We start from the raw sequence: 27,423 nt of genomic DNA, 5'->3' as shown, positions 1-27,423 counted from the left end.
TGTATTAGTTTGTCGTCATTCCAGCTCTATGGATTTTTTAAGCACAGTTTCTCTGTTTATTTGCAGAAGCTGAGCGGAATAATTTATTGTAGTCTAGTAGTTTGTTCAAGTATTTAGAGTATAAAATGTCAAGAATAATGTGATTTGTCTTTTTAGTTCCCATCTTGCGAACATCAGAAAACAAAACGGGACGACGGCAGAAAAAAAAAAAGTCACGTGACTAACTCAGACATACAGTTCGAGCTCCCATGATGCATTGCACGCTCAACTTTTTTAACATGTCAGTATCATATTTAGTGCTTTGTGTACTTCTGTACAGCTTAAATATAAATTCTAGTAGATTTATTTATATATTGTAATATACTGATTTGGTTGGTGTTACTTGTTAATAGTCAAGGAGTGCTTACCGTCACTGATGTTTGTGTCGTCCTTCCTCTGATACTGAACCCTGATGTGTACGACTTCATACACTCATGTTTCACCTCAGATCGCATAAATCTTTCGCCTTTTACTAAAGATTTCCGTGGGGAGGAACACAATGAGTATAAATTAATTTTTTGATGTCCTGTTTAATGCGGGACTACCTTGCTGGTTAAAGAAAGATGAAAATAAAAACAAATGTGTTAACGAATGCAATCAATAGATGATATATCATATGGGTGTTTGTCGTAAGTTTGATTGCGTAAAGAGAACAGCTGAATTTCTGCTCGTAAGAGAGTTATGAGTGTTTGTCAACTGTTTGACTGACTAAAGAGAACAGCAGATTTTCTTTTCGAAAAGAAAGAAACTAGTCTATCTCATCATGTCACTAAAGAAGTTGAGTAACTTTAATATTATATTTACATTTAAGTCAGAGACTGTATAGATTATGTAATCAAATGTAGTTCTGCATTTGGTTAAATTTAATCAGTACAATCTTTGAGTTATTATAATGTTTCAATTGAACTCGGGTGAGATGAGTCTCGTGAATGGTGTGTGTAGTTGTGCCGTATATCCAATATTTTACTACTCCTACTATGATGTAATGCAGGGGTTTTCAAACTTTATGATGCCAAGGATCCCCAAATATGATTAACCTTCATGGGGACCGCCTTAAATTCATCTCTATATTTGTATAAAAACATTTAAACTATTAGATAAATAGTGTGACATTTTAAATAAAACAGTTTCCAAATTTAAATTGCCAATACAATTACAATAAGTTGGACATATAAACCTGAAGAAGAACATTTTCAATTAAAAATTACTTGTATAAGCAACTTTCATAATAAATGTATGTAAGCAGCTTATTTACCACATTAAGAATACTGCCTTGGAACCCCATTGAGCAAGATAAAGGGGAATATAGTGAGAAAAAACTCACTAGAAAGATACAAAGTAAACTATACAATTTTAAAAAGTATGTATATGGCAAACAAGGAGAGAAATTAAACAGTTAGATTGTATGGTAGACTTTATCCATTTTTGCTTCGTCTTTTATTTAACTGAAATTATTCTGGGGACCTCTTAGAACCTAATGGAGGACCCCTGGGGGTCCCCGGACCCCAGTTTGAAAAACCCAAAGTAATGGTCTTGTCTAGGTCAGTCGCTGTGTTTGACGGCTTCATTTTTTCTGTGTTGTTAGTCACACAAACAGCTGTCTCTGAGATGTGTGTGTCCGGTGTTACATTATATTCAGTTCCAGCAATATCTCGTTCCAGATTGCCTTCATGAATATACTCTTCTGAGTGACATTGTATTTGAGTGCGTTTCTTGGACTGCATTCATGCCACAGTTTTTAATGTCCTGAACAGAGCACATTCAAGGCTTTACAGAGACACCATTAGTTTTAAGGTTTCACCAGGACAACAACTTCTCGTTGGGCTTTATAAATCACTGATTGATCAAATTTCTTAACTCGTAACTATAAATCTGACTCCTTTTAAAATTGTTATAAATCAACGTCTCTAGAAAATGTATCTTCTTTTGCTTTATGACCTTTTCTTTCTGCTGAAAATAACAAGTGTTTTCAAAATGGCTTTTTTTTGGAATGGTCAGATCTTCGTCTGCTGACGTTTAAAGGATTCTTTTGGAGCAGTGCAGCAAGTTATTATTCAAAGTTTCTGAAAACGGCAGTGATTTGTAGCATGTAGCAATAAAGGGTGCGCTTATCTAGGGGGAAATTGTGTGATAAAGATTAATCAGAGTAGAATATTGGACAGAGGTGAGCTTGCTGACACGAGTATGTGTCAAAACAGGAAATCGGCACACTTAAAAAAAAACTCAAATGACATTAAAAGGAGACATTGGTAAAACACCAGCAAGGTCTTCTAAACATGATTCAATGTGTTCAAAAGGGTTCAAATCATTAGGGTCATATCTGTATTCATATTTCAACTGTAGCCTAAACACAACACTAAATTCAGTTCAAATTCAGATAGCAGTGTTAATGTGCATATCATTTGTAGGGCAACCATGACGTTGCATTTGGTTTGAAACCACAATGTTCAAAGAAACCTTCTGTGTAGGCTACAAGTTATCACAGAACTGCCCCCAAAGGGAGGAGCATGTACAACGTTAAGGAGTGGAGAGGGGGAGCTCAATTAAGCAAAAAGACATAGTAGTAGAAACAGAACAGACAAAGAGAAACGACAGGAAGACATGGCTGAAAAAGATATGACCACAGAAGGACATCAGATTACAGAAGAACCGGTGGATGCAAAACCCGGCCAGTCTGGGTGGAAGGTAAGAGAGTGTTGAGAGGTTTGTTTATCTTTCAGAAAGACTGCAGCGAAATATTCATGTAGTGTTTTTTTTTTTTTTTTTTTACATTGAATTAAAAAAAAAAACCTTATTGTGTTATGGTGGTGAGCAGTGTTCTTTATGTCAGTGTTAAATAACTTGTAAAGTATCTTGTTAAATACAGCATTTGAATGTTAGTTCAGATCAATGTTCACGTGGTTGATAGTGTGCTGGTAGACTGATAGTAACCAGGTGTTCACTGCACTTTATGATGCCAGACCTACAGCTGCTGTATATGGTCACCATGTTTACACAGAGTTAGAAAGATTCACTTTTTGTGGAAGCATTTAAAAATGTGCTCAAATGTAACCTACAGAAACCCACCTTGGTTTGAAAGAACCACGTGATGATTGTTTAACATCATGGGCGTGACTTTTTTTATCTAAAAAAACCCAACTTAAAACTAAAAAGTCTAGTTGATTCTGTGAGTGAGTTTAATTATACTAAAGCTTCTTGTTTGTTTATTTGTTGTAATAATGAATACAATTTCTTCATTGATAGAATTAATAGAATGAATTGACTTAATTAACCAATTAAGAAAAAACAGTTTATGTCAAAACAAGTTTGATTAAAGGGGGGGGGGGGTGAAACACAATAAAGGGGGGTGAAACACTCAGTTTCAGTCAATCTCATGTCAATCTTGAGTACCTATAGAGTAGTATTGCATCCTTCATATCTCCGAAAAGTCTTTAGTTTTATTATATTTAAAAAAGAAATATGGGCTGTACCGAGTCTTTCCGGAAAAAATCGAGCGGCTGGAGGCGTATCGAGTGGGCGGAGCTAAAGAATGACGAGCGCACAAAGCGGTGACGTCCTCAAGCGTGGAGAAACCCATGGCTATCTCAGCTAATACAGATATGATCCAGAATCAAATCTGAGGCAGAAATAAATTGAACAGGAGAAACAGCAACAGCAGGACATCCGTCTCTGTGGTATGTACTGTATTTAGTGGCCTGTCAACATTTGTGTGTCTTTACTCGCAGTTTATGAGGACATGATTCGGTTTATGGACTATTGTATGCTACTAAACCTTAGCAGTAGCAAGCAGAACGGTTTTGCACGTCAGACTAGTGTAACGTTATACAGAGAACAACAATGGACTAACCATCAGCGCATTTGAATGACGAAGCACGCGATCGTGTCGTTTACTGATGTTTACTCACGTGACGACGAGCCAACAGCACAGACATTTGAAGCAGTTTTACTCACCGGCTGCTTCCAAAGCAGGACCGAACTTTTATCGCTGGGAACGCTCCATCAAAAACACACTTCTTTGGTATGATTTGGTGAAGTCCTGTGACAGCACTGACCGTGGAGATCCACTTTGAGACGCGACTGAAGCGATGTTGTGAAGCTTCCCGTCATTACTGCGTTCAAATCGGTTCAAATGCAGCGCTGCCTTCCCAGAATGCTGTGCTGAAGCGTTGAAGTCGCTCGACATCACACATAGGAATAAAGTGGAGCGTGGCGCGGACTATAACGACAGAAGTGTTCACGGACGAGTAGATCTGCAGCTGAGAGAGTGTTTATGGGCGTGCATTTCCTCTCTTGCTCTAGTCACGCGCGCGCACCCTACCGGGAGAAGAGCCCGTACGGCCCATACAAGGACCTTCCGCTCTATCGCCGTCAAGTCGACCCATACTCGGAAATAACTCTCCGAAACTTGTGAGAAACGAAGAAATACTTTTTGACACAGAAATACTCCATCAAACGTCCAACATTAGTTTTTGAAACTTTGTCTATGTTTAGGATGGGAATCCAAGTCTTTAACAGTGTAAAAAGCTCAGTATGCATAAAACAGCATTTCACCCCCCCCCCCCCCTTTAAACAATGTTTTGTTGAGCCAACTTTATATATTTAAGTTTCTGTGTAATGCATGTTTATATGCTAAAGTTCACTGAAAGAAGAAAATTCAGGACTACTTTTTTCTGACCTGTTACAGCAATACCAATGCCCCATATCAGACCAACGCTTTCCCCGGGAAGATATGAAGCAGATATGGAAGGAATGTCAGTACGAGAGCTTCTGGTATCGAGGTAAGGAAATATGTACTCATTTACTATAACAACATCAGTGATGTGAATGGCACCATCGTTAACATTCATTATTGCTTCAAACTGCTTTGACTTTCTTTTTTTCTGTGAAGAATTTTGGAAGCTAACAGTTTTGGTTACCATTGACTGTATGGGAAACAAAAAAGACATTTTTCAAATGTGTGAACAATGTCTTTTGTGTTGCACAGAACAAAGAAAGAGCAAGAGTGAGTAAATGAGCTGTGACCTTAAGTTGGGTGATGTTTTTGTTCAGTTCAGTTAGACAATTTGTATGATGTCTTAGATGATGGGTTGTATTATACTTTAAAAATGTGTATTTAAAAAAAGAGTTTCCCCTCTGAATGACCTTCACAGTTTGTTTGCTTTTGGTAAAAAGGGACTTGACAAGTGTGTACGTGTATATTCAAGAATGTTTGTTCAAAAAAGAGCAAATGGAGTAAAACAGTGGTGTGTATACTGTCCAGTGCTTATGTTTTGACATGGCTGGAATTTGGTTTAACCCTAGCACTGTTTGTGTTGGGGGAAACCTAAGCCTCAAGTTTAGTCTGCCAGTTGTTTGCCGCTGACAGTGAACTGTGACCCAGTTGTCCATTGTAACCAAATATTAATTTTAAGGTAATTTAAGATAAAAGGTATAGATCAAACTATACTCCTTTACCACATTCAGTGCACTTCTACAAGCACCATTTTATCCAACCAGCCCCTTTGTACTAAGAGCGGGAATCCTTTCCAAAAGCTGGTGTTGGAACAATTTGGAATGGTAACGTGTAGCTTTTTAACCTCTGACCTGTTAATGTCTCCACAGCTCTTCCGCTCTCTACCGGGAGCGTGGCTGTGACTGGTGGCCTCATATACAGCGGTAAGATCCAGTCTACATAATGAGAAAAAGCATTCATTACATGAAGCTATTGAGTTTTAACCATAGAGCAGGGGCTAAAAAACACTAGTATCAACAGTCTGTCAGTCATGCTTTATGAATAAAACCCTTGTATGGTACAATGAGGCTAAAGGCTCCACGGAGTAAAAGGCACCTTTTGATTTATTGTCCACTTTTCAAGATGCATGTGGAAATTCATCTGATGTTGATAGTTGTAGTAGTTTAAGTTGCAAATGAGAATCGATAAAATGAATGAATATATTTTGAGACTAAACAGAAATAGTGCAAACTTTGCTAATGTGATTATTTTGAACAAGCATTATCTTGGTCAAAAAGACACATGCACAACATTTGCGTCTAGTGGATGTTTACACAGAAAAAGAATGGAAAAGCAGCGCAGTGGAATTGAAGAATGAAATCTTTATGAACACAATCTATATAAAGATTTTTTTAAATATATATTGATTAATTGAAAACAGCCTAATCCAGTTTGTACTGCTTTTACTGCTTTTTATAGGTGTCTGGAAACAGTCCAAGCGATTTGGGTATTTTCCTAAACTGATTTGTAAGTCCCTATTGAATAATGATGTAATTTTCCACCTTATATTATTGATACAATGGCAGCTGGAATACAAACTCATCAATCCACTTTCCTCTGCAGTGGCAGGTATTGTGGGCTATGCAGTAGGCAAAGCCTCCTATGTTGGGGCCTGCAGAGAGAAGGCCATTAATAAACTGGGACCAGAGTTCGTAAAAGGCTTTGGTCCTTCTGGATTTGGACCTGGGGGCTCTAGACCTGGACATAGGTAATTATTATAATGTGTGGATTATTCATGGCATGGCTGTTTTGCATGCAGGAAACTGAAATCAATTTGGTCTGGTTTGTAATGTCTGTTCATGGTTTCATTTATACAGACACTGCATCCATGTGTGTGAACAGTGTAAGCAACAAGAATCACAAGCTGAAACAGCGCCTAATCCTAATGAGCCCATTCAGAGCTGAGGTAAAAAAAACACACACGCCCAAACACACCCCTATTTCTAAACACAAAAGATCCACTTAAAGGGATAGTTCACTCAAAAGTCAAAATTGTGTCATAATTTACTAACCCTCAAGTTGTTTCAAACCTGTACGCGTTTCTTTCTTCTGTTGAACACAAAAAGATATTTTGATGAAATGTCAGAAACCAGTTAATGGTCCCCACTGACTTCCCCTGTATGTTTTTCTTACTATGGAAGTCAAGGGGTCGATAAACTGTTTGGTTAATCATAATCTTCATCTTATTTTGTGTTCAGCAGAAGTAAGTTAGTTCATTTTTGAGTGAACTATCCCTTTAATTCAATACCCTGCTAAACCAGCCGCTATTTATTTACATTCTAAACCGCGCCCACAAAATACACCAACATTATTTCACGAGGACAAAATATGTGGAATCAGGCTAAAGGAAAATGTATTCGTTTTTCTGTTGCAGGGTTAGCCGGATCAGAAGGACGCTGCTCATCACTTTGTGTATTAAAAAAAAAATGTTTCTCTGAAAATGACGCCACAGAAAGCAGCTAAAATGAATGGACCTTACAACTAATTCACCAGCAGGGAGCGCCAAGATACTACAGCTATACACTGCTGTGGCAAATTACACAATCTTTGGGCTGTTTATTTATTCAAATCAGCCATAGGTGTGTCATATGGCAGCCATGTTTTAGGTTTTAGCACTAGGGTAGTTAATAAGCAGTAAAAAAAATTGTAAAACACCTTTTGAAGAAAACATACTTATGTAGTGTGTAGTCTGGGTTTTCAGAAAATATAAGGGGTCACTAACTTTGTCAAGTCTTTCACTGTTTTTTGAAAAAAAATCTGAAATGTGTCCTATTGTGTTAACATTTATAGTGGATCCAAAAAAGTTTAATATTTGAACAATTCTCAGACAAAATCCTACAATGTGCACGTCACGGGCTTCACAGTAATGACCTTGAATAGGGTCCTTCAACTAAATACACTTGTCAGTTGAATTGCCGATTTAAAATCATGATATGGTGTCACAACAGAGGATGTGGTTTTCAGTGACATGTAAATGTATCAAGTTCCTATGCTTTTAGAAATATATGGATGAAAAAAATATGTAAAATTATGCCTGAGGTATCTTTTACCTTTTGTATGCTTTTTTTATTTAATAACATTTATGTAATTTATTGAATTACACTTCTGACAGTCACACCATAGGACAATTTATAAATCTTAAAGTTTTTTTTAAGAAGACAAAGAAATGTAAAAATGCTATGTAATTTCAACAACCCACAAATAGTTGTGTTAGTGCATGAGGTGGATTTCGGGCACAGTGTAGCAATAATGAACGTATGCTGTTCTAGATGTTCTCAGGTAGTGTCAAATCTGGTATGAATCCACCTCATCAGAATAAGCATAATTTTTTTTATGTTATTTTACAATATTTGCAAAACCTTTCTGAGCTTTTGTTTACAGTGTAGTGGGAGTGGAGGTTTCTGGTCAATTTTATGACAGTAAAGAGATGTCTTTTGAGTTGGATCATAATATTGTACTCCACAAAGAAGTCTTCCAGATCTGACTTGGAAAATAAAATAAAAATAGAATTACCTTCACAAACAAGGATCAACATATAGTGAATAAATTACAGATGTCACAGGCTTTATTTGAAATTTTTGAACAATTAATTGTGAATCACCCCTTTAATAAATAATAAAAAAAGAAAGACTTTAAACCTCCAGCTCAGAGGACATGACTGTAATGTCAGTGAATGATGTCATTATTATTATCATGGGGCCAAATCTAACTGCCTCTGTCATAACCTTCAACACTGCCATAATCGTCTCTTGTGCACAGCTTTAACATTGGCTGGAGTATAATTTCAGTGGATAAATTAAACTTGATGCTTTTACATCCCCATTTTCCTGGGTTTATACTAAAGAGTAGTATATCTAAATTACTTGTTTTTATTTATTAACAAATGGCAAGTATATTTGGACAGAATGTCCTTATCAATAAAACACTGATACTCTTAAAATGATTTAGCTTAAATTCACTTAAAGCTAGAAGCCCAGAAGATAAACAGTTTTCAAATCACATATGCCATCAAAAACAAATCGAGTAAATGTTTTTTAATTCTAGAAAAATTTGCATTAATTTCCCAAACTAAGTTTTGCTCCTTAAAATACAATCATCTTCAATTCAGCATTTGATTGCAGCTTTTGGTCTGATCTGTCAGAATGAGGCGAGACAACTCCACTGAAGTCACTGCGTATGAAGATTGAGCCATTCAGTTGATTCTCCAAGTCTCTCTTACTCATCCCAAGCATCTCCATACTTGTTCTTTTTAACTGGAGAGGTAAGAAAGAAATCAGTTAATGGATTAAAAGCCACAAGAACATTGAGATTATAAAATAACTGCTAAAACTTTACAATAAGGTTCCACTAGTTAACAACGGTTAAGGCATTAACTAATAATATGATATCTATTAATACAGTCCAGAATGTATTAATCTTTGTTAAAGTTAGTTAAAATGCAACGTCGATTAGTTCATGTTAGCTCAGGTCTATTAAATAACTTGATACAGATTTTGACTTATGTATTAGTAAATGTTGATATTTAGACATCTTCATTGTTAGTTCCTAGTTAGTAGTTAAAGGGGTCATGAACTGAGAAATCTTTTTTCATGAGCTTTTGACACATTAGGTCATATCAAGTTTTAGAACTGAAAACTTCCTTGTTAGTCCAAAAATAGCTTTTACTGTGACCAAGCCCAGAGAACGACTCGTGGGATGTGCCTGTAATGGTGAAAGTCTGCCTCTGCAGAATGATCAACACCTACTTCATCACCACAACACTGTCCTCGCCCACTAGTGTGTTAGTGAGATTATGAGGAGAGAAGAGCAATAGAGGATGGACTAAAAAAAAAAATAGCATTACTTTTGACACCAATGTCATTTCCTCTCTCAAGACCCACAAAAGGCACTAAAGACGTCGCTACAAAGTCCATCTCACTACATTGCAAAGATTCGAACCATTATGAATGAGTATATTGATTCATGATTCAGATCACCAACATCACATGATTTCAGCAGTTTGGTGGTTTGAAATGTGATCCGAATCATGAATCGATACGCTGATTCGTACTTGTTCGAATCTTTGTTTTGAAATCGGCCCATCACCATACAAGTCATTATTTAGTTGGGGTTTTTTTGCGCACAAACTATTCTCGTCGCTTCATAAAATGATTATAGAGCCGCTGTAGTAAGATGGGCTTTGTAACGACGTCTTTAGTGCCTTTATGGGTCTGGAGAGAGGAAATGACATTGGTGTCAATGAAGGCCTTTCTGAGCCATCGGATTTCAACAAAAATATCTTCATTTGTGTTCTGAAGATGATTGGAGCTCTTACGGGTGTCCACGACATGAGGATGAGTAATTAATGACAGAATTTTCATTTTTGTTTGAACTAACCCTTTAATTAATGAATCGTGCGACTGGACCTAACTGTATATATAGGTTATATGTGTTTGCGCACGTGGTATCAGGAAGCACCTTAATATGCACATGACGACAGGGAGGTGATAGCGGTGTGAATTGGCCATTAATGTTACGGTGTCCTGTGGTAAAATTACATTACCACATATACTCCTTGTAAAACTAATCCCAATAGGATAATCCTGAATAGGGCTTGTGTCAGTAAATCAAACCAGTGACTAAACTGTCAACTTCATTGTTTCTCTTAAAGCTACACTGTGTGATATTTTCCCCTATCTAGCGGTGTAAAGGTATATGACCATCCAGAGAATATTAGTTTCTGTTCCTCTCAATTCTGATTTCGTTTTAACTCCTACGGTGGCCGATTTAGTCCAAGATTAACATGGCAATCCCCCTCTTCACATTCGACACGGTGCCATCGAGTGTTAAAACGCGAAAGGCGAAGCTTGAATTTGTGGGAATGTCCCTCTTTTGCTAATGTACTTTCAAGATGGAGGGGCAACATGGCGACCGGCATTCGAACCCCTCACCCGTATGTATTTTCAATGGCAAATTATAAACTTACGAGAATACTTTATTACTTGAAAGAAGTAAATATACATTAATGAGCATATCTTTTTGAAAGAACTAAGTGTTTTTAGCTAAGAATAAACTAAAAAAAATTATACAGTGGAGCTTTAATAAAATGATTAATAAAAATAATAATTTAAACTGTGATTAAATTAAATTAAATATCTTAAATTAAATCTCTTATTTACATTGTGTTTGCACTGTTAGTTATAATAAAAGCATTCGTTAGTGAATCGAGTTGCAATGATGAGTTCGCCACATTCATGTGCTCAACATGCTTTGCCATTTATTTTAAATAATCAACAAGATAAGCCTAGATAAAGATAACTTATTAACTTTTAGAATCTTTATAGCCCAAACAAATAATTGTTGCTATAGACTATTAAAATGTTAAGCAAATCAGTTACTAACTGAAGCTCACCTTCCTTAGGTGGTGCCAACTCTCTTTGTGGTTTCAGAAGTGTTTCGGCTTTCTGTGTGAGAGTGACCTCATAATTCTCTCTGTTCTTGCTACGCAGTTCCTCATACAACACTGGCTTCTTCTTAGGCACATCCTCATCTGGGTAGAACGGCGCTTTGGGATAAATGCAAACCACTTGTTAAACATCTCCCAATCAGATGACAAATTGTTATTCAATGACGAATATTACTTTCTCTTTGCCAATTGTACACAAATATATATTTGTTTATAGACGTTTCTATAATTTATACATGTTATTCTGGTCGTCATGTGCAGTACCTTGAGGAGAAATATCATCCCTGATGTTAACGGGACCAGAATCACTGAATCCAGAGCTAAAAGGAGTGGGGTCGTATGATTGGGAGGGGCTGCTGTAGGTATAGTCACTAGTGTAACTGCTGTAGTTCTCAGGCACAGGACTGACTTCTGTTGCAGGTTGAGAAGCAGACTCAGAGCCAGAATGCTGAGATTCTGATGGGGTTTGATCTGCAAATTCTGACTGGTTCGTCCTTAAAAAAAAAGTAATTTTATCATTATAATAATAATATATAAAAATGACTTTTCTTAATGCAAATTAAATAATTATCTATATTTGTTTGAAAGGATATGTTAAATAAAAATATATATTTTCAGAAACTAAAAAAAATATTAACACACTCACACTCAAAAGTTTGGGCACACTTTCCCAGTCTCATTGATGGGTGTCCAAGAGTGTCCAAACTTTTGACTGGTAGTGTATATATAAACTAAAATACAGAAACTAATATATGTAATAAAAAGTGTGAAATGCTGTGTGTATAATGTTCTTACGCAGATTGCATGTTATGCAGTCGTCCCTGTCGTAGTGCCTCTCCCAGTGGGGAGTTCTCCAGTTTCCTAAACTTTTCTTGACAGACCCTCATGTATGACATTTTCCCACCAATGTATCCAAATATGCCAGCAACTGGATAAAAAAAAAAAAAAAAAATTAACATACATTCAGAGGAACTTGTTGCCTTTTGAACAAAAAAAGTTGCCTTGTAATAGCCCTCCATCTCCAAATACAGTTGTGGTCAGTTATTGGTCACCCTTGGGAAATATATAATCAAATATGGCTGCATTTTTAAAAATTGTTTTGATCTTTTATTTAAAATATTCACAAAAATCTAAACCTTCATTGAAATCAAATTGGGGGGTAAATCACATTATGAAATAAATGCTTATCTAAAAACACATTGGCCATAATTATTGGCACCCTGTCTTCTTCTGTAATGCCTGATGAGTTTGGAGATCAGAGCCCATTCTTTCATCCAGAATCTCTCCAGATCCTTCAGATCCAGCTCTTCTCTTCAGCTCATCACTCATTTTCTATAGGGTCCAGGTCAGGAACTGGGACGACCATGGAAGAAGCTTCATTTTGCGCTCAGTCACACATTTTTGTGTCCAGCTAAAAAATAGGTCCACACCATTAAAGTTCCAGCAATATATTTATCCGTGTGCATGGGGAACTTTTTATCCCATTTGCACCAAACGCATCTGGTGGGTTTGCTGCCAAAAAGCTCTTTTTTAGTTTGATCTGACCACAGAACCAGGTCCCATCTGAAGATCCAGTCATGTCTTACAACTGAATATGCTGGAGTTTGTTTTTGGATGAGCGAGGAGGATTTTTCTTAAAACCCTCACAGACAACATGTGGGGAGGAAGGTTCTGTTCGATTTTTTGCAGGCTTTCTGACCACAATACTCAACTAATCTCTGCAGTTCTCCAGCTGTGATTACTGGAGAGTCTTTGTCCATTTAGCCATTTTATTACAGACACTTTCTATTTTGTGAAGCTCAACAATCTTTTGCTGCACATCAGAACTATATTATTTGCTTTGTGAAGAATGATTAATTTGGCCTTTGGCCTCATATTTATACAGAAAGTATTAGAACAGTTTCAATTTCATGTTCCTGGTCACTGAAACATAAATATGAATGGGTATATATTTTAGAGACATTTTACTCTGAAGATTTTCTAGGGGTGCCAATAATTTTTATTGGGAGAAAAGCATGTGTCATAATGTGATTTTCCACTACTTTCAATTGTTTTACTTCAATGAAAGGTTTGATTTTTGCAAAATATTTTAATGAAAGATCAGTAGGATAAACCGTGCAGATTTATTTTTACAGCTTCATATTTACATATTTAATTCTGACCACAACTGTAACTTTGATTTTTTAAGTTGTCTTCCTATAAAATCTGTATTGTCTGTTGTTCTTGATACTCACTGGCAACTTTAGGAAGAGAGCCAAATCGGGGTGACGGAGAAAGTATTCCTGGGGATAAACAAAATAAGATTTTTTAAAACCTTTTTACAGATTTGTTTATAAAATAAAATACTTATTTATGTTATCTATTACTCTAAATTAAGCAATATTCATATGTGAATAAAAACCTTAATTAAATATTTGTCATATAAAGCAATCGAGTCTCTTTAAAAAAATTGGTTTAATCATTTTAATGCTCGAATCATATGGATTTCTTTACAGAATTATTCTTTATTTATATCTTTATGAACCTTTTGAAGCATCAATGTTTGGGTGGAATGGACTTTCAATGTATTGACAGAAGTCAGTCAGGTTTCATTAAAAATATCTTAATCTGTTTCAAAGATGCATGAAAACTCTTATGAGTTTGGAACAACAAAAACAAATGAAATATCCCATTTCCACAAGTTCCATAAACGTCTCATTACTTTTAGATAGTTCATTGTAATTACTAAAATAATTTGAGCTGTATCTACAGCATATCTAGAAGAAGAAGAAAAAAATTACCATCCACCTTATTCCTACGCCCCATGAAGCTTTGCGTAAATTATTCGAGTAACTTCTGTTAAACTGTTAGCAATGAGTGAAAGCCTCGCTCTATGAATACAATAATATATATTTTTAAACTGGGTACAATCAGATGACATTGTTTTACTCACCCTTAGGCCATTGAACAATAAAATGACATTTAAAAGTGTAAAAGCATCAACAAGGTTCTTGCAGCAGACCATGAATAACCCCAAAAGCGTGATTCTTTCCACAGCAAAAACGGACGGGTTAAATATCACTGCAGTAATATCTGTATTATGTAACATGCCATGGTTTAAACAAAAATCTTCAATAACTGCAGCATTGCCTGATACAATTTCAAAGTGATTCCCTTCATTTTGACAGACAATACACTGTATTCACCTATGAAAAGAAACCTGGAAAAAAACGTGAGGTTTTGGGGAGAAAAACAAGAGATTCTTCGTGCATTCCAGTTATTTATTAATAGGATATATCACAAATTAAACTGGGAGAACAGACCACAAATGTGCAGTATGTGTTGTCCTTTTTTATACTATTAAAGCTGAATGCAAAAGGGAAAACTTATATATTCTATCGCACACCGGTGCGTTTGTATGCTTCAATGGGTTAAAATCAATCTAGTTTTTGGGGTTGGAGTGGGGGCGAACTGAAATTTGTTACTTGAAATAATATAAATGTCAACTAATAAATTATTTCAATTTCTTATTACATTTCTAAAGAAAAAAACATTCATCTTCTGGCCCAAAATTCTGTCTTGCATACCCCCCATAAAAGTCTTCATGGCGCCCCTGGTGCAACCCATAATTCAAAACGCAGTAGGCTCCTCAGGAATAAGGTAGGGCTGAAAAACGATTCGTTGACATTGTCGACAAAATTTTAAAAAAAAAATTTTAACTGGAAGAGAACAGAATTTTTAAACAATGCGTAGAAAGCATTTGTGTGTGATTTGAAATCTGAGAACTTAAAGAGAATGAACTGTTAGTTGGTTCAAAGTTCATTAAAACAAACATTTCAAAAAGCTACAGTGATTTTCTTTTTTTATATTATAGTTAGAATATGTATACCTCAATGTTTTAACTAATTGAATAATCGTTCAAAATGTACCAATTAGTCGTCAACGGCAATAATCGACGATTGGTCGATTAATCGTTCTAATAATTGGCAGATTAGTCGATTATCAAAATAATCGTTTGTTGCAGCCCTAGAATAAGGTGGATAGAACGTCCCATCACTTTTTAAGATTTTATTCATTTCAATGACTTTTCCAGCTCCTACAATTCCCTGAAAAGTCTAGGTTTGCAATGACAATCGGAGCCATTAGTAAAAAAACTTAAATATTGGACTTGAACTTGCCTCTTGATACCATTACCTGAGAGACTCCCATAGCGATGGCGGAAAATGGCAAGGCTGCAAATATTAAGAGAGCAGACATGTTCACAAGTCTCTTTCTAAAGTATGTTCTCATCAGAGCAACTTGAGACAACATATTGCAAACGAAGTTTTGCAGAATAACAGTCAAGGCGGGTCGGTATACTACTCACATCTGTACCAGAAGCTTTCTGAATTGCACTCTCTGAAGACACGCCTCTCTTCTTCATTGGGAATATATGCAGCCCCCAAAGCACCCTGAGAAGACAAAACTATGCGTGAGGAAATTCTCTGAAAGTTCCCTATCAACCATCTATTGATCCTGTAAACAGAAAACCGAACACACACTTTGCTTTTGACGCACTTCTGCGTGAGATAGAGCAGTAGAAACAGAATATTTGGTTTATAAACACTGTCAGGTGAATTAACTGCCTACCTTACTGGACGCATGTGGTACTTGAGCAGCCGGAGTGAATCCAGACGATGCTTGCGACATGACTGATTCAAGAGGCACAGTGCGATTAACACAACAATATTGTTTTTGCAGTATCCATAGGATTACGCGGCTTTCAAATCAACAACAACAACGACACACTTTATTACATGACCTCCAGTCGACTCTTATCAGCAACAACACTAACCCGGAAGCGCTGGAGTGAAGCCGGAAGCACCAAACAAAAATTTCACAACACCATAAATTATTTGTATTCGTTTTATTCTGTTTTCTGTATAAATGCTCATTTGATAAAGTTTGCGTTTATTTTAAATTCTACTTCGATAAATATACCAGAATATAATCACGAACATTTTTTTTTACTGAAAGAAATAAAACATTATATAACCACAATATATATATGTGGTTTCATTATGTCGACGTTTTTTTTCAAGTATCAAATGAGTGAATATTAACAAAATAAAAAGTTCATACATGTTTATTATTCTAATGAATAAAAGAGAAAAGAACAGGAAAAGAAAGTCTGAATTATTTGTGTTTGTAAACATGTGACATGCATAGACTGTAAAAAAAATGTAGCGCGTATGTGTTTATATATATATATATATATATATATATATATATATATATATATATATATATATATATATATATATATATATATATATATATATATATATATATATATATATATATATGTTTCATCTTAAACCCGGAGTAAATACTAACGATGAGAAATAAAAAAGTAATACAGATGTTTGCGAAATGATTTAGACAACATCAGAGAAATCATAACTGTTAATATGAGTATTAATCTTAATTATGTCAATAGCCTAAATTCATCATCAATCGACTGCCTCACAACGAAAAAAGTAAACCTCATAAACAACAAACAGCCGAGGGGTTTGATCTAAAAGTATTGATTTTTCTAGTACTTACGAAGTGTACGAACGTGTATTTTGACAAACCGAACGCAGAATAATGTGCTACAGCCAATCCAGTAGCAGTATGAGTTGATTGATGGCCGGATCAGCAAATAGAACGGTCCGTTTGTTAAGCGTGTGAATACAGTGCATTCATCGCTTGGAGCACGGGGCGGGGCTTAGCTCCGCAATCTTGACACCGCGGCTCCCCTATCAGAAGAGCGGATTGTCAAAGCCGTTAGCCAGCGCTGCTCCAATCTGATGGACAGGGAGGTGGGCACGTTGTCATTCGTCGAGTTTTTAGGTGTTTTGCGAAAAAAGACCGAGAAGATTAGCAATAGGATCGAACGTTAGAGGTCAACGGATGTAAAATGTTGTTATTGTAAAGCTCGAGTTGGTCTTTTGGAGAAAAGAGTCATCTGCTTTCAGCGCTAGCGCGAGCAGGCTAACTGACGAGGAAAAGCGCAGCTGCTCTAAAAAGGTAAGAAGGGCCGAATTCTTTTTGACAAACCTCAAATAACCGACGTCTAATTTGAGACCGAGAGAGCCAGCTCTCACTTTTAACGCTCATCTGTTGTCTTATCAGGTGCACTTTCCCTCGCGGGATATTATCAGTTGCAGTTGGTAGTCAAGTTATGTTATGTTGACCTGTATTTGAAGAGATGAGTGGAGTCTGTGGCTGTGGCTGTGTCACAAAACCCAGTAAGCTGCCTACCGAGACAGCGTTTTTGGACATCATTGGTGACGTACATGAGTAAACCAGTGCACAGGCCACTATGAGACTTTTTTTTTATAGAGTTTTGTGTGACCACTGCGTTTAACCAATCAGAAAGACGTGAGAAGTGTGTCTTTTTGTAAGCCTTTATAGAAGATTGACAAAAGGGAGACAGTTGCAGAACTGTAGTCTGTTGGAAATATCAGTCATCATATAAAGATCTGCGGTATTAGTTACAGGATGTTACTAAGATGGCTTTAAAACCCACCAAAGTCGTTGACAACTCTCGACTTGTTTGAAACTACCAAATTAATCTTGAACGATCTTTTAATTTGCTTTCTCTTTCATTTCCTTTAGTAGGGCAAAAAATCTGATGTAGTTATTAATCTGCAGACATGGCTTTGTTCAGGACAGACTACCTCTTCCCCCTTTATCTTGTCCATCTAATAAAACCTGTCACTTGAAAGGCTCACTGATGTTTATTGCGTGCCTTATGCAAACATGTGCACAGTCATAAATGATGTTAACAACTCCAGTGTCCCAGCCAGCATCTCAGCATTTGGTGAGAGAGCAGCATGCTCAGCAGCGAGCATAGAAGCGTTCACACACTCCTGATCACATCTTTGAGAGGAGTGTGAACTCTTCCTGCTTACTGGTGAACATGCTGCTCTGAGTGTCATGAGTGTCAGTAGTGTGTCTCTTGTAAACAGTAGTGGGATTTTGCATTTGGTGCTCAATACTTGGACCTAATTTTTTCAGTTAATGTTCCTAAATCTTGATGTAGAAATGTATTTCAAAGGGGTAATGAACAGCATTTAATGTTATGTTATCTGGGGTGCACTAACATTTATCATGTTAGTATGATTTTTACATCAAAAGATGGTCGTAATTTGGAAATTAAAGGAGTTTTTCCTACCCTGATTTTAGCCTCTGATTTGTCTGCTGTGAGACTTCAGTGTAAATGCCCACAGCTGTGATTGTCTTACATCTATGCATGTAAAAACGTTTAGCTAGCACATTTTAACTATTAAAGCTCTCAGGGATAACTAATTCTGAAAGGTGTTGATTATAGCATTATATTTTAGCCTGACAAGCCAGACCCACATCAAGATGTTTGGTCTGGAAACTCACCATAGACAGCTTAATCCGAGGGGCGGATAAACGGTTGTCTTTCAAACTTCCTCTGCACGTGATAGGATAGCGCTACAACCAACCAGAGCAACGAAGGTAAAGCAGAGCTAGTTGATAGATTAAACATTCGCCGTATCCGGTCGGCAAAACTCCAAACACAACTTCCCTTCTTAAGAATGACTTCAGTGCCGTTCTTTGTTCTTTTCTCAGAGAAAAGCTTAACTCCAAGTCTTCGTCGTGGTCAAAGCGGATTCGAAAAACCGCCGTTCACCAGTTTCTGTGTTTACTAGAAGCACACAAACGCAACTCTGGCGTCATTGTTAAGCCCTGCCCACCAACTCTATACACGAAGTGATTGGCCCGTCACGACACTCGCGGGCAGATTAGATTTGCTGCCTTGGGTGCGTCTAGATTTCTAGGCTTATTATATTTAGATCGTGGCATGAAAGGTTGCAGTGAGGATCAGCGTTGTAGTCGATCGCAGACATGTTGAGCTCATGGATGCCGTGATTTCTACATTTGCAACTTGTTTTTTGCACTCTCACGAATACTTTCTTCAGAACTAACAGTGCAAGGCAAGCACAATGTAAATAAGAGATTTGCTTATTATAAACAGACTATTGATAAATGTGGCTTTGTTATAACAGTCATTGGTAAACTCGCGCTGTTTGATTGACACCTTGTAAAGGGAGCGTTTTTTGATCGCTTTCTATAATTTAATCACAGTTTATAATATAACAGATTATTTTCATCCTACTAAGAGAAACGATGTAAAGCTGACTGTTCAGTCACTGGTTTGACTGTACATGAATCTTTACATGTCAGAAATCACTGGTCACAGATCAGACATTAAAATTAACACAGTTACTTGCATGTTGTTGCATTACTGTCAAGTCCATCTCGTAAAAATCTGTTTGCAGAGCCTGCGCTGCTAAAATTGCAAGTGATTTACCAAAGAATCCACAGTAAAATGAACTGAATACAAATAAATAATGCTCAACTGAGACATTCACATTGTTGAAAATAAAATAAGCACATTCCTAGCATTAGGATCCTTTGGGAGGTGATGTTATTTTTAGTTCATCCTGTATCGCTCTTCTCTCCTCGTCATTTCACTAACACTTCAGTGGGCGGGGCAAAAGTTGCATTCATGAAGTAGGTGTTGATCTTCTGCAGAGGCGGATTTATAGGAACATGCCACAACGAGTTGTTACAATAAAAGCTGTTTTTTGACTAACAAGGAAGTTTTTAGTTCTGAAACTTATATTCTTATGGATATTCTTAGGATAAGAAGAATTCTTACGACTAAAACTGAATATATGCTTTAGAATTGAAAAAGCTAAGTATTAGTATAAATATTAATAAATTAAATGTAAACAATGCTTGTTTAAATTTCAGATAAAGTCATTATAATTCATATAATTATACACTACCATTTACAAGTTTGGGGTCAGTAAGAATGTTTAGTAATTTTTTTTTAGCAAGGATGCATCAAATTATTTATATTAAATAATATCATTATATTATTTAAAACGGTCAGTAAAGACATTTACATTGTTACGAAAAAATAAAAATTCTGTTTGGACATTACAGGGATCAATTGAATTTTAAAATAGAATAAAATAGAAAACCATTTATTTTGGCACTCTAAAATTTAAAATAGTTCATCAGGAAAAATATAACAAAATCAATGATGGCGAAGTTTCTGAAATTGGCTTGATTTGACACCTAATGGGCCACTATAACTTGATAATATTACTGGTTTAACTATATTTTTGATCAAATAAATGCAGCCTAGGTAGGTGAGCATAAGAGGGGGAAAAAAACTTACTGAACCAGATCCAAACATCTGAACAGTATAAGGGAAATTGCCTAAAACAAAGGAATAAGAGCAATTGTTTTTCTATTTTTCTTCTTGCAAAGCCAAAAACACATCTGATATAGCCAACAATATATAAACAATATTGCTCTTATGATCATCCACTATATGACAGTTTACGCAACAAGCTATTTGAATAGCCACTGTTTGGCTAAATCGCTCTATTTGCTTCACTGGTTCATTCTATGCCGAAACGGACCCTCCGGTATGGAAATGTTTTCAATATTCCATTTCCATGGAATTAAATACAAATGTGTTAGTTGTTGCCTTGGAAACGCAACAGTTTACTGATGATAGGAGATGTTAATAGCGACCACGTTATGGATAATGATAAGATATTTATTTTAATTTTATTAATTTGTGTTTAGGTCACTCAAATAGTGTATAGCCATACCAGGCTCAAGTAGGAACATACCAGGAACCGTTTCTTAAACTGTTCGGCCCGACAGTGGAAAAGCGAGTAATGTTTCAAAAACTCTTTCCTATTAAATTTTTCACAAGCATCCTAGTGACTGTACTGCGCTGTTTGCATTGATAAACTAGTAAATTGCCTTGTTTAAGATGTGTTCTCAGTAATTGCCTCTTCACTGGAACTAATGCCCCTTGCTAATTAGTTCCACATAAATGAAAGAGATATACAGTGCAATGTAGTTGTAATCCCATGGGATCATTTTGTCATTTAGGACTCCTCCATCCTAATTAAAATTTCAACGTGCCTGAGGTGGCAGTGTTTTTACGCCCTTACGAACACCCTCTTTTTGTTTAATACATTATTAAGGGCATGATCACAACAGCTGCAATTAGAAAACATGATATAGGCCTAAGCCAGTTTACATTACAGCCATATTTTGCATGACATGTGGAACATATTTTTCTCGTGAGAACCTTGCTGCTTTACATTTGTCATGAAAGAATGAAACAAGAAACCAAAACAGTGAGGGCTTTTCATTTTGAGTCTGTTGTCTGGTGCAGTATAAAGGGTCTTGTAAGAGTGGGGCCGGACAGTCTGGTGTAGGTGGCAAATTAATGCACGTGGGCATTTTGGAACTTGGGCCTTACAGAGCTGGATTTTTACCACAAATAAAAGGGGCATTTTAAAGGCCCATCTTTTTTTCCCAGAAGAAATGACTTAATCAGACATCTTTTGCCCCCTGGCCACTTTGTGCCCTTCAGGAATGTCACACAATTGCGTTTGATAAGTGAACTGACACAGAGTCTTGTATTCGGCAGACCAGCAAACGATGACTGTCACTGTCACCATATTTTCCATACGCCTACTGTGCTTAGAGCTTACTGTTGTGACACCGCAGATCTGCTGTCAGCTGTCTCGCCAGAGACTGGCAAGAAAATTGACACAGCATTCTTCTAGAAGATAAAAGATAATAAGTTCTAGTATATGGACAAATGATGTGACGGTTATTTGTAAAAAATGTGTCCTGTTTTGGATGGATCCCAGGAATTCATAGCTGGTTAAGATGGGAAGATTGACAGCTGTGTTTGCACATGCACTTTACCATGTGATTATCTGCATGCATGTGTTCAGATGGACAAAACTAAATCTGCATAAATCGGTTATAACGTTTATAACATGGCCTGGTGCATCGGTCCACCTTACTGTCGATCCCTGCTGTGTATGCTGAAGTTTGCATTGGATGCTGCCGGTGTGAAGTACTGCAGTAGGGGAAACTCTATCAGCGCACACAGGGAACAGAGTGCATTATTAATGCCCATGTGGCCTGTTCTGTCCGACCCTGACCAGTCATTTTCCTCTCTGCCCCCAACTCCCAACTGAGTGCCATTCCCCCCTCCACCATAATTCATCCCTGTGGCTCATGTTCTGAACTCATGCATGCTTGCATGATCTCTGCGGTCTGGTTCTTTCTCCATAGTTAAGACAAGGGCAAGGGATTACTCTTCCTAATATCAGCATATGAGAGAGATTTACAGAGGACAGATAAAAGCAGACTGAACTATTTCTCTCCCTAATGCACTCAGCTCCAACCTATAATCTGTCTGAGAGTCGACATGATTTTTGTTTTTGTTTTGTTAATCATAAAAAGAACTTGCACAACGCTCTGGGTAAAACCAAAGTCATAGTCTAACCGAGAGAAACTAAAATTTGAATCTTGTGTCAGGGTCGAAGGTTAGAGGGATGACCTAGTTGGCCAGTTTATTTTCTTCAACCAGCTTGGCCTTAGCAACATAGCATTTTGTTTGCCTATGTGCGTCTGAACATTGGTCTATAAAGGTTTCTTATCAGCTCTTACGGGAAGAATGATTTTAATGCTTCTCTGAAGCTCATTTGCATTGTCATTCAAGGTACTGTATGGAATGACTGATGTTGTAATTTATGAGCTCGTTTTTATCTCTTACAGATGTCTATTATTCATGCATCGGGTGCAGTTGGGGAGTAGGATCTTAACTTCCTTAACTGAGGTATTTCCCTGATAGAGTGTATGGTTACTAGGGGTGTTACGAGACACTTAGCTCTCAAAATGAGACACAAGATTGGTTCAGGTGAACGAGACAACATTTTTGCACAGTATTTTTAAGAACTTAAGAACAATACAAGCACTGTAAAAGGTTTTGCCACAAACTCAGCTGGCTGGCTTCTCTCCTGCATGATTTCACGCGAGTCTCTTTAGACCTTACTGTACATGAATTATGAGCTTCCAGAACTTCTGGTTGAGGCTGTGTGTGACCTTCCAATTGAACTCCTTTCCACAAATTGAACATAGAAATATAAAGAGTAGGGTGTCAATCGTTTAAAATATTTAATCGCGATTAATCACATACTGTCATGAGTTAACTCGTGATTAATCTCATTTTTTATCATTTTTATCAGTTGTAAATGTACCGTAAATGAATGTTTTTGAGCTTAATACTCCTAATCAACATGGGTATGGACAAATATGCATGCTTTATACAAATGTACGTTTAATATTAGTGAAACCATACTCAGAGCATGAAGACCAGACATGCATCAAAGGTCACAGATGTTTTTCAAAGAACTTGTTCATGTCTCTTAAAGCTACACTGTGTGATATTTTCCCCTATCTAGCGGTGTAAAGGTATATGACCACCCAGTGAATATTAGTTTCTGTTCCTCTCAATTCTGATTTCGTTTTAACTCCTACGGTGGTCGATTTAGTCCAAGATTAACATGGCAATCTCCCTCTTCACATTCGACACGCTGCCATCGAGTGTTAAAACGCGAAAGGCGAAGCTTGAATTTACGAGTATGTCCCTCTTTGGCTAATGTACTTTCAAGATGGAGGGGCAACATGGCGACCGGCATTTGAACCCCTCACCCGTATGTATTTTCAATGGCAAATTATAAACTTACGAGAATACTTTATTACTTGAAAGAAGTAAATATACATTAATGAGCACATATATTTTTGAAAGAACTACGTGTTTTTAGCTAAGAATAAACTAAAAAAGTTACATAGTGTAGCTTTAAGCCTACGCTTAAAAATTCAGAATAAGCAGGGATTTCTCTCATTTTAAGAATGTTAATAAAAATTAAAAATATGTTTTTACACTGGCAGTTTAGTTCAGAACAGGGCACAGTTTGTAAGAAAAATTGGTAATGTGAAATCTGTCATTCGGACCTGAGAGCGCACCAGTACCACACCATACCTGGAGGAGGTCCATATTCCACGAGTAAGAATATAGTGTGGCCCCTTTAAGAGCTGCATGTTCACTATTGAACTGCTAGTATTTTTGTGTGTGTGTGTGTGTGTGTGTGTGTGTGTGTGTGTGTGTGTGTGTGTGTGTGTGTGTGTGTGTGTGTGTGTGTGTGTCAAACTGTGCGGCGATTCACTGGAACAGTGTGAAGAACACGGACTCGGGAGAGCTCTTGTTCAGGAAAGTAACCTGTGTATTCGTTTTAGCCGATTGTAATGTATTTACTTCAATAAAACACATGTACTGTAAGTGGTGATGGTGTTAATGATTTACCTCAGATATGCACAAGAGTGATCTTGCAGGGCATCGCGCTCAGACTGCAGAGAATGTGCTCAGTGTAAAAACTCACTTTTCTTTCGACCTGGAGTCTAATAAAAGTTAAGCAAAAATGATGGTATCTTATGTAGTCTGTAACTGCACTTGTTTCAGAGTAATGTTAATGTTAACCCTTTTCTTTCCCTATTAATGTTGCTGCTGTATCCTTTACGTCTATGGCTGATCTCAATTTCTCCAACTACGGGCCATGGTTTAAACAAAAAATGTGCTGCGTTAATCGGGCGTTAATAAAATTAGGGCCGTTAAAATTAATTTGCGTTAACGCGTTATTAACATTTCTAATAAAGAGTATAAATAACAAAAGAGTCTTAAGTGCAAACAATAAGTGCAACCATAATCAAAGTACTCTCTCAATACTTAAAGTGCAAACAGAGACCAAAACAGAGAGCAGACCTATGAGGTAGTTACAACTACACAGCCCAGCCTAAGATAGCTTTGATATTGGGAGACAGGCTATCATATAGCACTTTTTTGCTTCTGCGTGTGCACACACAGAAAGCTGGCTGTCACAAAGCGCTAGTACAGAGTTATTTTGCATCTAATTCGGTTTAATCTCTCAAATACATGCAAGGTTTACATGAACACAGTTGGTTATGTTTTAAGTGAAAGTAAACAGTTGGCAGAAAATCGGATGTGTCAGTGTTTTGGATCTTGCATGAGGTTGCATGCTGTCAATCGATTAGATTAATCACACTTTTATTGTGTAATTAGTCGCGATTAATCATACACCATTTGTTTTGTTTAACACATTAATTTAGTCATCATTTGCTATATCCAGCAAAGTAAATATTCAGAGCGTTCCTCACAAAACTGTATTTTATGCAAAGTTCAAGGACCCTTGGAGACTCTAAAAGGACACCAAATAACAGGTTTATTTAGGATTTTTTGGTGTCTCTCCATGTGCTTCTGTTCGGTATCGCAGCTTGACTCGTCTAAAATGAAAACAAGTTCTTTGTTGTTGCTCTGTACAAATAAACTTCACTGAATTCTGTAAATGTTTTTTTTTTCATGGGTAATTTGTGCATACATTTATTATATTTGGCTTATTTTCTATTGTTCTGTGGAAAATATAAACAAATAAAATGTGCTCACTATTCACTGCATATCTTAATCAACACTTCCTCATATGTCACCTCTTTGGAAACAGATAGACCTGTTTTTATTCGTCAGACTCTGCTCTTCCCCATTCTTTTGCGTGTATGGACGGGAGTTTGACAGAAAGATTTCCCCTCTAGGCAGTGATCTGCTGTCCAGGTCAGTCAGTGAGACTCTTTTTCATTATTGCACCACATGGAGTCATCATTGAAATTGACAACCCCCCCATCTCACCATCTCTCAGGTCCTAACAATTAACCACACAGTTTTTGCTATGCTGTTCTTAGGATTTTCATTTATATGTAAATATAAAATATATTGATTATTGATCGTCTCTTTAAAAGATCACTTTGATCATAAAAATACTGTTAAGTTTGAGATCTGCATCGGCAATCTGCCATAAAGCCTACATAATATTATGGGAAAACTATTATAATAGAATGTTGTAAAGCACATTCATAACGGGAGTTTCACATTCAGACAAGCACTGTCAAGTTCATTTGTGCATACTTTTGTGCAGACAGAAAGGAATAAAGTTGTAATATTACTTTTCTGTTGAATATCTGATTAATTTCATATAGGATGTGTTTGGTTGAGTTTATTAACCTGCTTGGAATGTCCTTTAGTTCATTCACTCTTCAGCTTCAGCTCCAACGCCAATGCCTGATATTATTGACTGTGATTGGGTTGAGACAGTCAGTTTTTTTTTTCAAAGCATTGATGATATTATTAATAATCTAGCAGTGGTTTTTTTTTATTTATTTTTTACTGTAGGCCTGTGTTTTAATTAAAATATTTTCTCGCTATGGCTTTGAAAATGCGAAGGAATGTCTGAAATCATTTGATGAAAGATAAAGTACAGTTAAGTGCAAAATGTGCAGCGCCAATCTGCCATATAGTCTATATAACTACATAACATTATAATGAGAGTGCTTTGTGCTTTAGTTCCCTGTGTTTCAGCACATCTACAACAGGAGTTTTCTGCTTTCTGGTTAGCACATAATGTTCAAGTTCACTTGCATTTGCTTCCTTTTGGGCAGATACAAGTTGTAATGTTAAGTTATGTTTAGAGATGCACCGATTGCAATTTCCTTTGCCGATTCCGATTTTCTTTCTAAGAACTATAATTGACAGCATATACAAACAAAAATCCACTTTTTCTTTAAAGCTACATTTTATTTTTATTACAAAATAAATTAGTAAACATTACAATAGGATCTTCTCTCACTTAAACAACTCTAAAAAAATAAGTGTTCTGTAAATAATTTATAAACCTATGGCAACAAAGCTGAATACATCAATATGTTTCTAAATATGCTAAACTGTTCGTCGCAATTTCAAAATAAATGTTTAAACCCTCGCTCTGAGTTGTTTAGATGTTTTGATGTCCACATATTCTTGTTCCCTACTACCCAACAGCTATGTTTTCCAAGTTGCAACTTAAAAGCAAAATGGGAAGATTGCATAAAACTTTTGTGAATAGAGCAGCGTTTCTTGTCCAGTGAGTCGAAGAGAACAAAATCTAGCGTTGGGCGGCAGGGATGTACCCGGCAGGGACGGGTAAACTCGCTTCACCTACCGTGGCGGGTAAATAAAAATAGCATAATGTTTCACAATGCACGTTCAATGCTTGCGAGTGCGGCCGTATGTTCGGATATGACCAGTCGTTTCCGCCGTCATCACCCAGGTATATTCGGCAGAAGACGCAAATGAGAACTTGCACGCGCTGTGAGAAGATTTATCTTTGCGCACTCGTCCGAAAGCGTGCACACG

General features: G+C 36.7%; 3 protein-coding genes and 1 non-coding gene across 4 annotated transcripts in view; 3 read left to right on the top strand and 1 right to left on the bottom strand.

Moving 5' to 3' along the window:
* The first annotated feature begins 467 nt into the window (after window positions 1-467).
* On the top strand, window positions 468-582 carry LOC137042093 (U5 spliceosomal RNA). The gene has a single exon (XR_010898213.1). It is a non-coding gene; the product is annotated as a U5 spliceosomal RNA (small nuclear RNA).
* A 2,022-nt stretch (window positions 583-2,604) lies between these two features.
* On the top strand, window positions 2,605-8,217 carry ociad2 (OCIA domain containing 2). Its single transcript, XM_067416935.1, has 7 exons — window positions 2,605-2,724; window positions 4,724-4,817; window positions 5,641-5,694; window positions 6,230-6,277; window positions 6,374-6,518; window positions 6,628-6,716; window positions 7,185-8,217. The coding sequence occupies exons 1-6, from the start codon at window positions 2,641-2,643 to the stop codon at window positions 6,713-6,715; spliced, it is 513 nt and encodes a 170-aa protein (XP_067273036.1). The 5' UTR covers window positions 2,605-2,640; the 3' UTR covers window position 6,716; window positions 7,185-8,217.
* A 612-nt stretch (window positions 8,218-8,829) lies between these two features.
* Window positions 8,830-16,090, bottom strand: ociad1 (OCIA domain containing 1). Its single transcript, XM_067416934.1, has 8 exons — window positions 15,864-16,090; window positions 15,601-15,685; window positions 15,413-15,466; window positions 13,490-13,537; window positions 12,051-12,183; window positions 11,520-11,749; window positions 11,202-11,354; window positions 8,830-9,063 (listed from the first exon to the last, which is right to left on the bottom strand). The coding sequence occupies exons 1-8, from the start codon at window positions 15,921-15,923 to the stop codon at window positions 9,026-9,028; spliced, it is 801 nt and encodes a 266-aa protein (XP_067273035.1). The 5' UTR covers window positions 15,924-16,090; the 3' UTR covers window positions 8,830-9,025.
* Window positions 16,091-17,031: 941 nt separating this feature from the next.
* fryl (furry homolog, like) overlaps window positions 17,032-27,423 on the top strand; it is a 109,914-nt gene continuing 99,522 nt past the window's right edge. Inside the window, exon 1 of the mRNA XM_067416932.1 lies at window positions 17,032-17,285. The gene's annotated coding sequence lies outside the window, so the exon portion shown is untranslated. The remainder of the gene's footprint in view (window positions 17,286-27,423) is intronic.

Source organism: Pseudorasbora parva, chromosome 15 (assembly GCF_024679245.1).
Source record: "Pseudorasbora parva isolate DD20220531a chromosome 15, ASM2467924v1, whole genome shotgun sequence".
Lineage (NCBI taxonomy): Eukaryota > Metazoa > Chordata > Actinopteri > Cypriniformes > Gobionidae > Pseudorasbora > Pseudorasbora parva.
Note: the sequence above shows the minus strand (reverse complement) of the source record. Positions and strands in the feature narration are given on the sequence as shown.

Coding starts and splice junctions, on each gene's coding strand:
- ociad2 (XM_067416935.1), top strand. CDS start 2,641: ATGGCTGAAAAAGATATGACCACAGAAGGACATCAGATTACAGAAGAA. Junction 4,818..5,640: donor CGAGAGCTTCTGGTATCGAG/GTAAGGAAATAT, acceptor ATGTCTCCACAG/CTCTTCCGCTCTCTACCGGG. Junction 6,519..6,627: donor GGCTCTAGACCTGGACATAG/GTAATTATTATA, acceptor TCATTTATACAG/ACACTGCATCCATGTGTGTG.
- ociad1 (XM_067416934.1), bottom strand. CDS start 15,923: ATGTCGCAAGCATCGTCTGGATTCACTCCGGCTGCTCAAGTACCACAT. Junction 15,467..15,600: donor AGAAAGCTTCTGGTACAGAT/GTGAGTAGTATA, acceptor TAATATTTGCAG/CCTTGCCATTTTCCGCCATC. Junction 11,355..11,519: donor GGATGATATTTCTCCTCAAG/GTACTGCACATG, acceptor TTTATCCCAAAG/CGCCGTTCTACCCAGATGAG.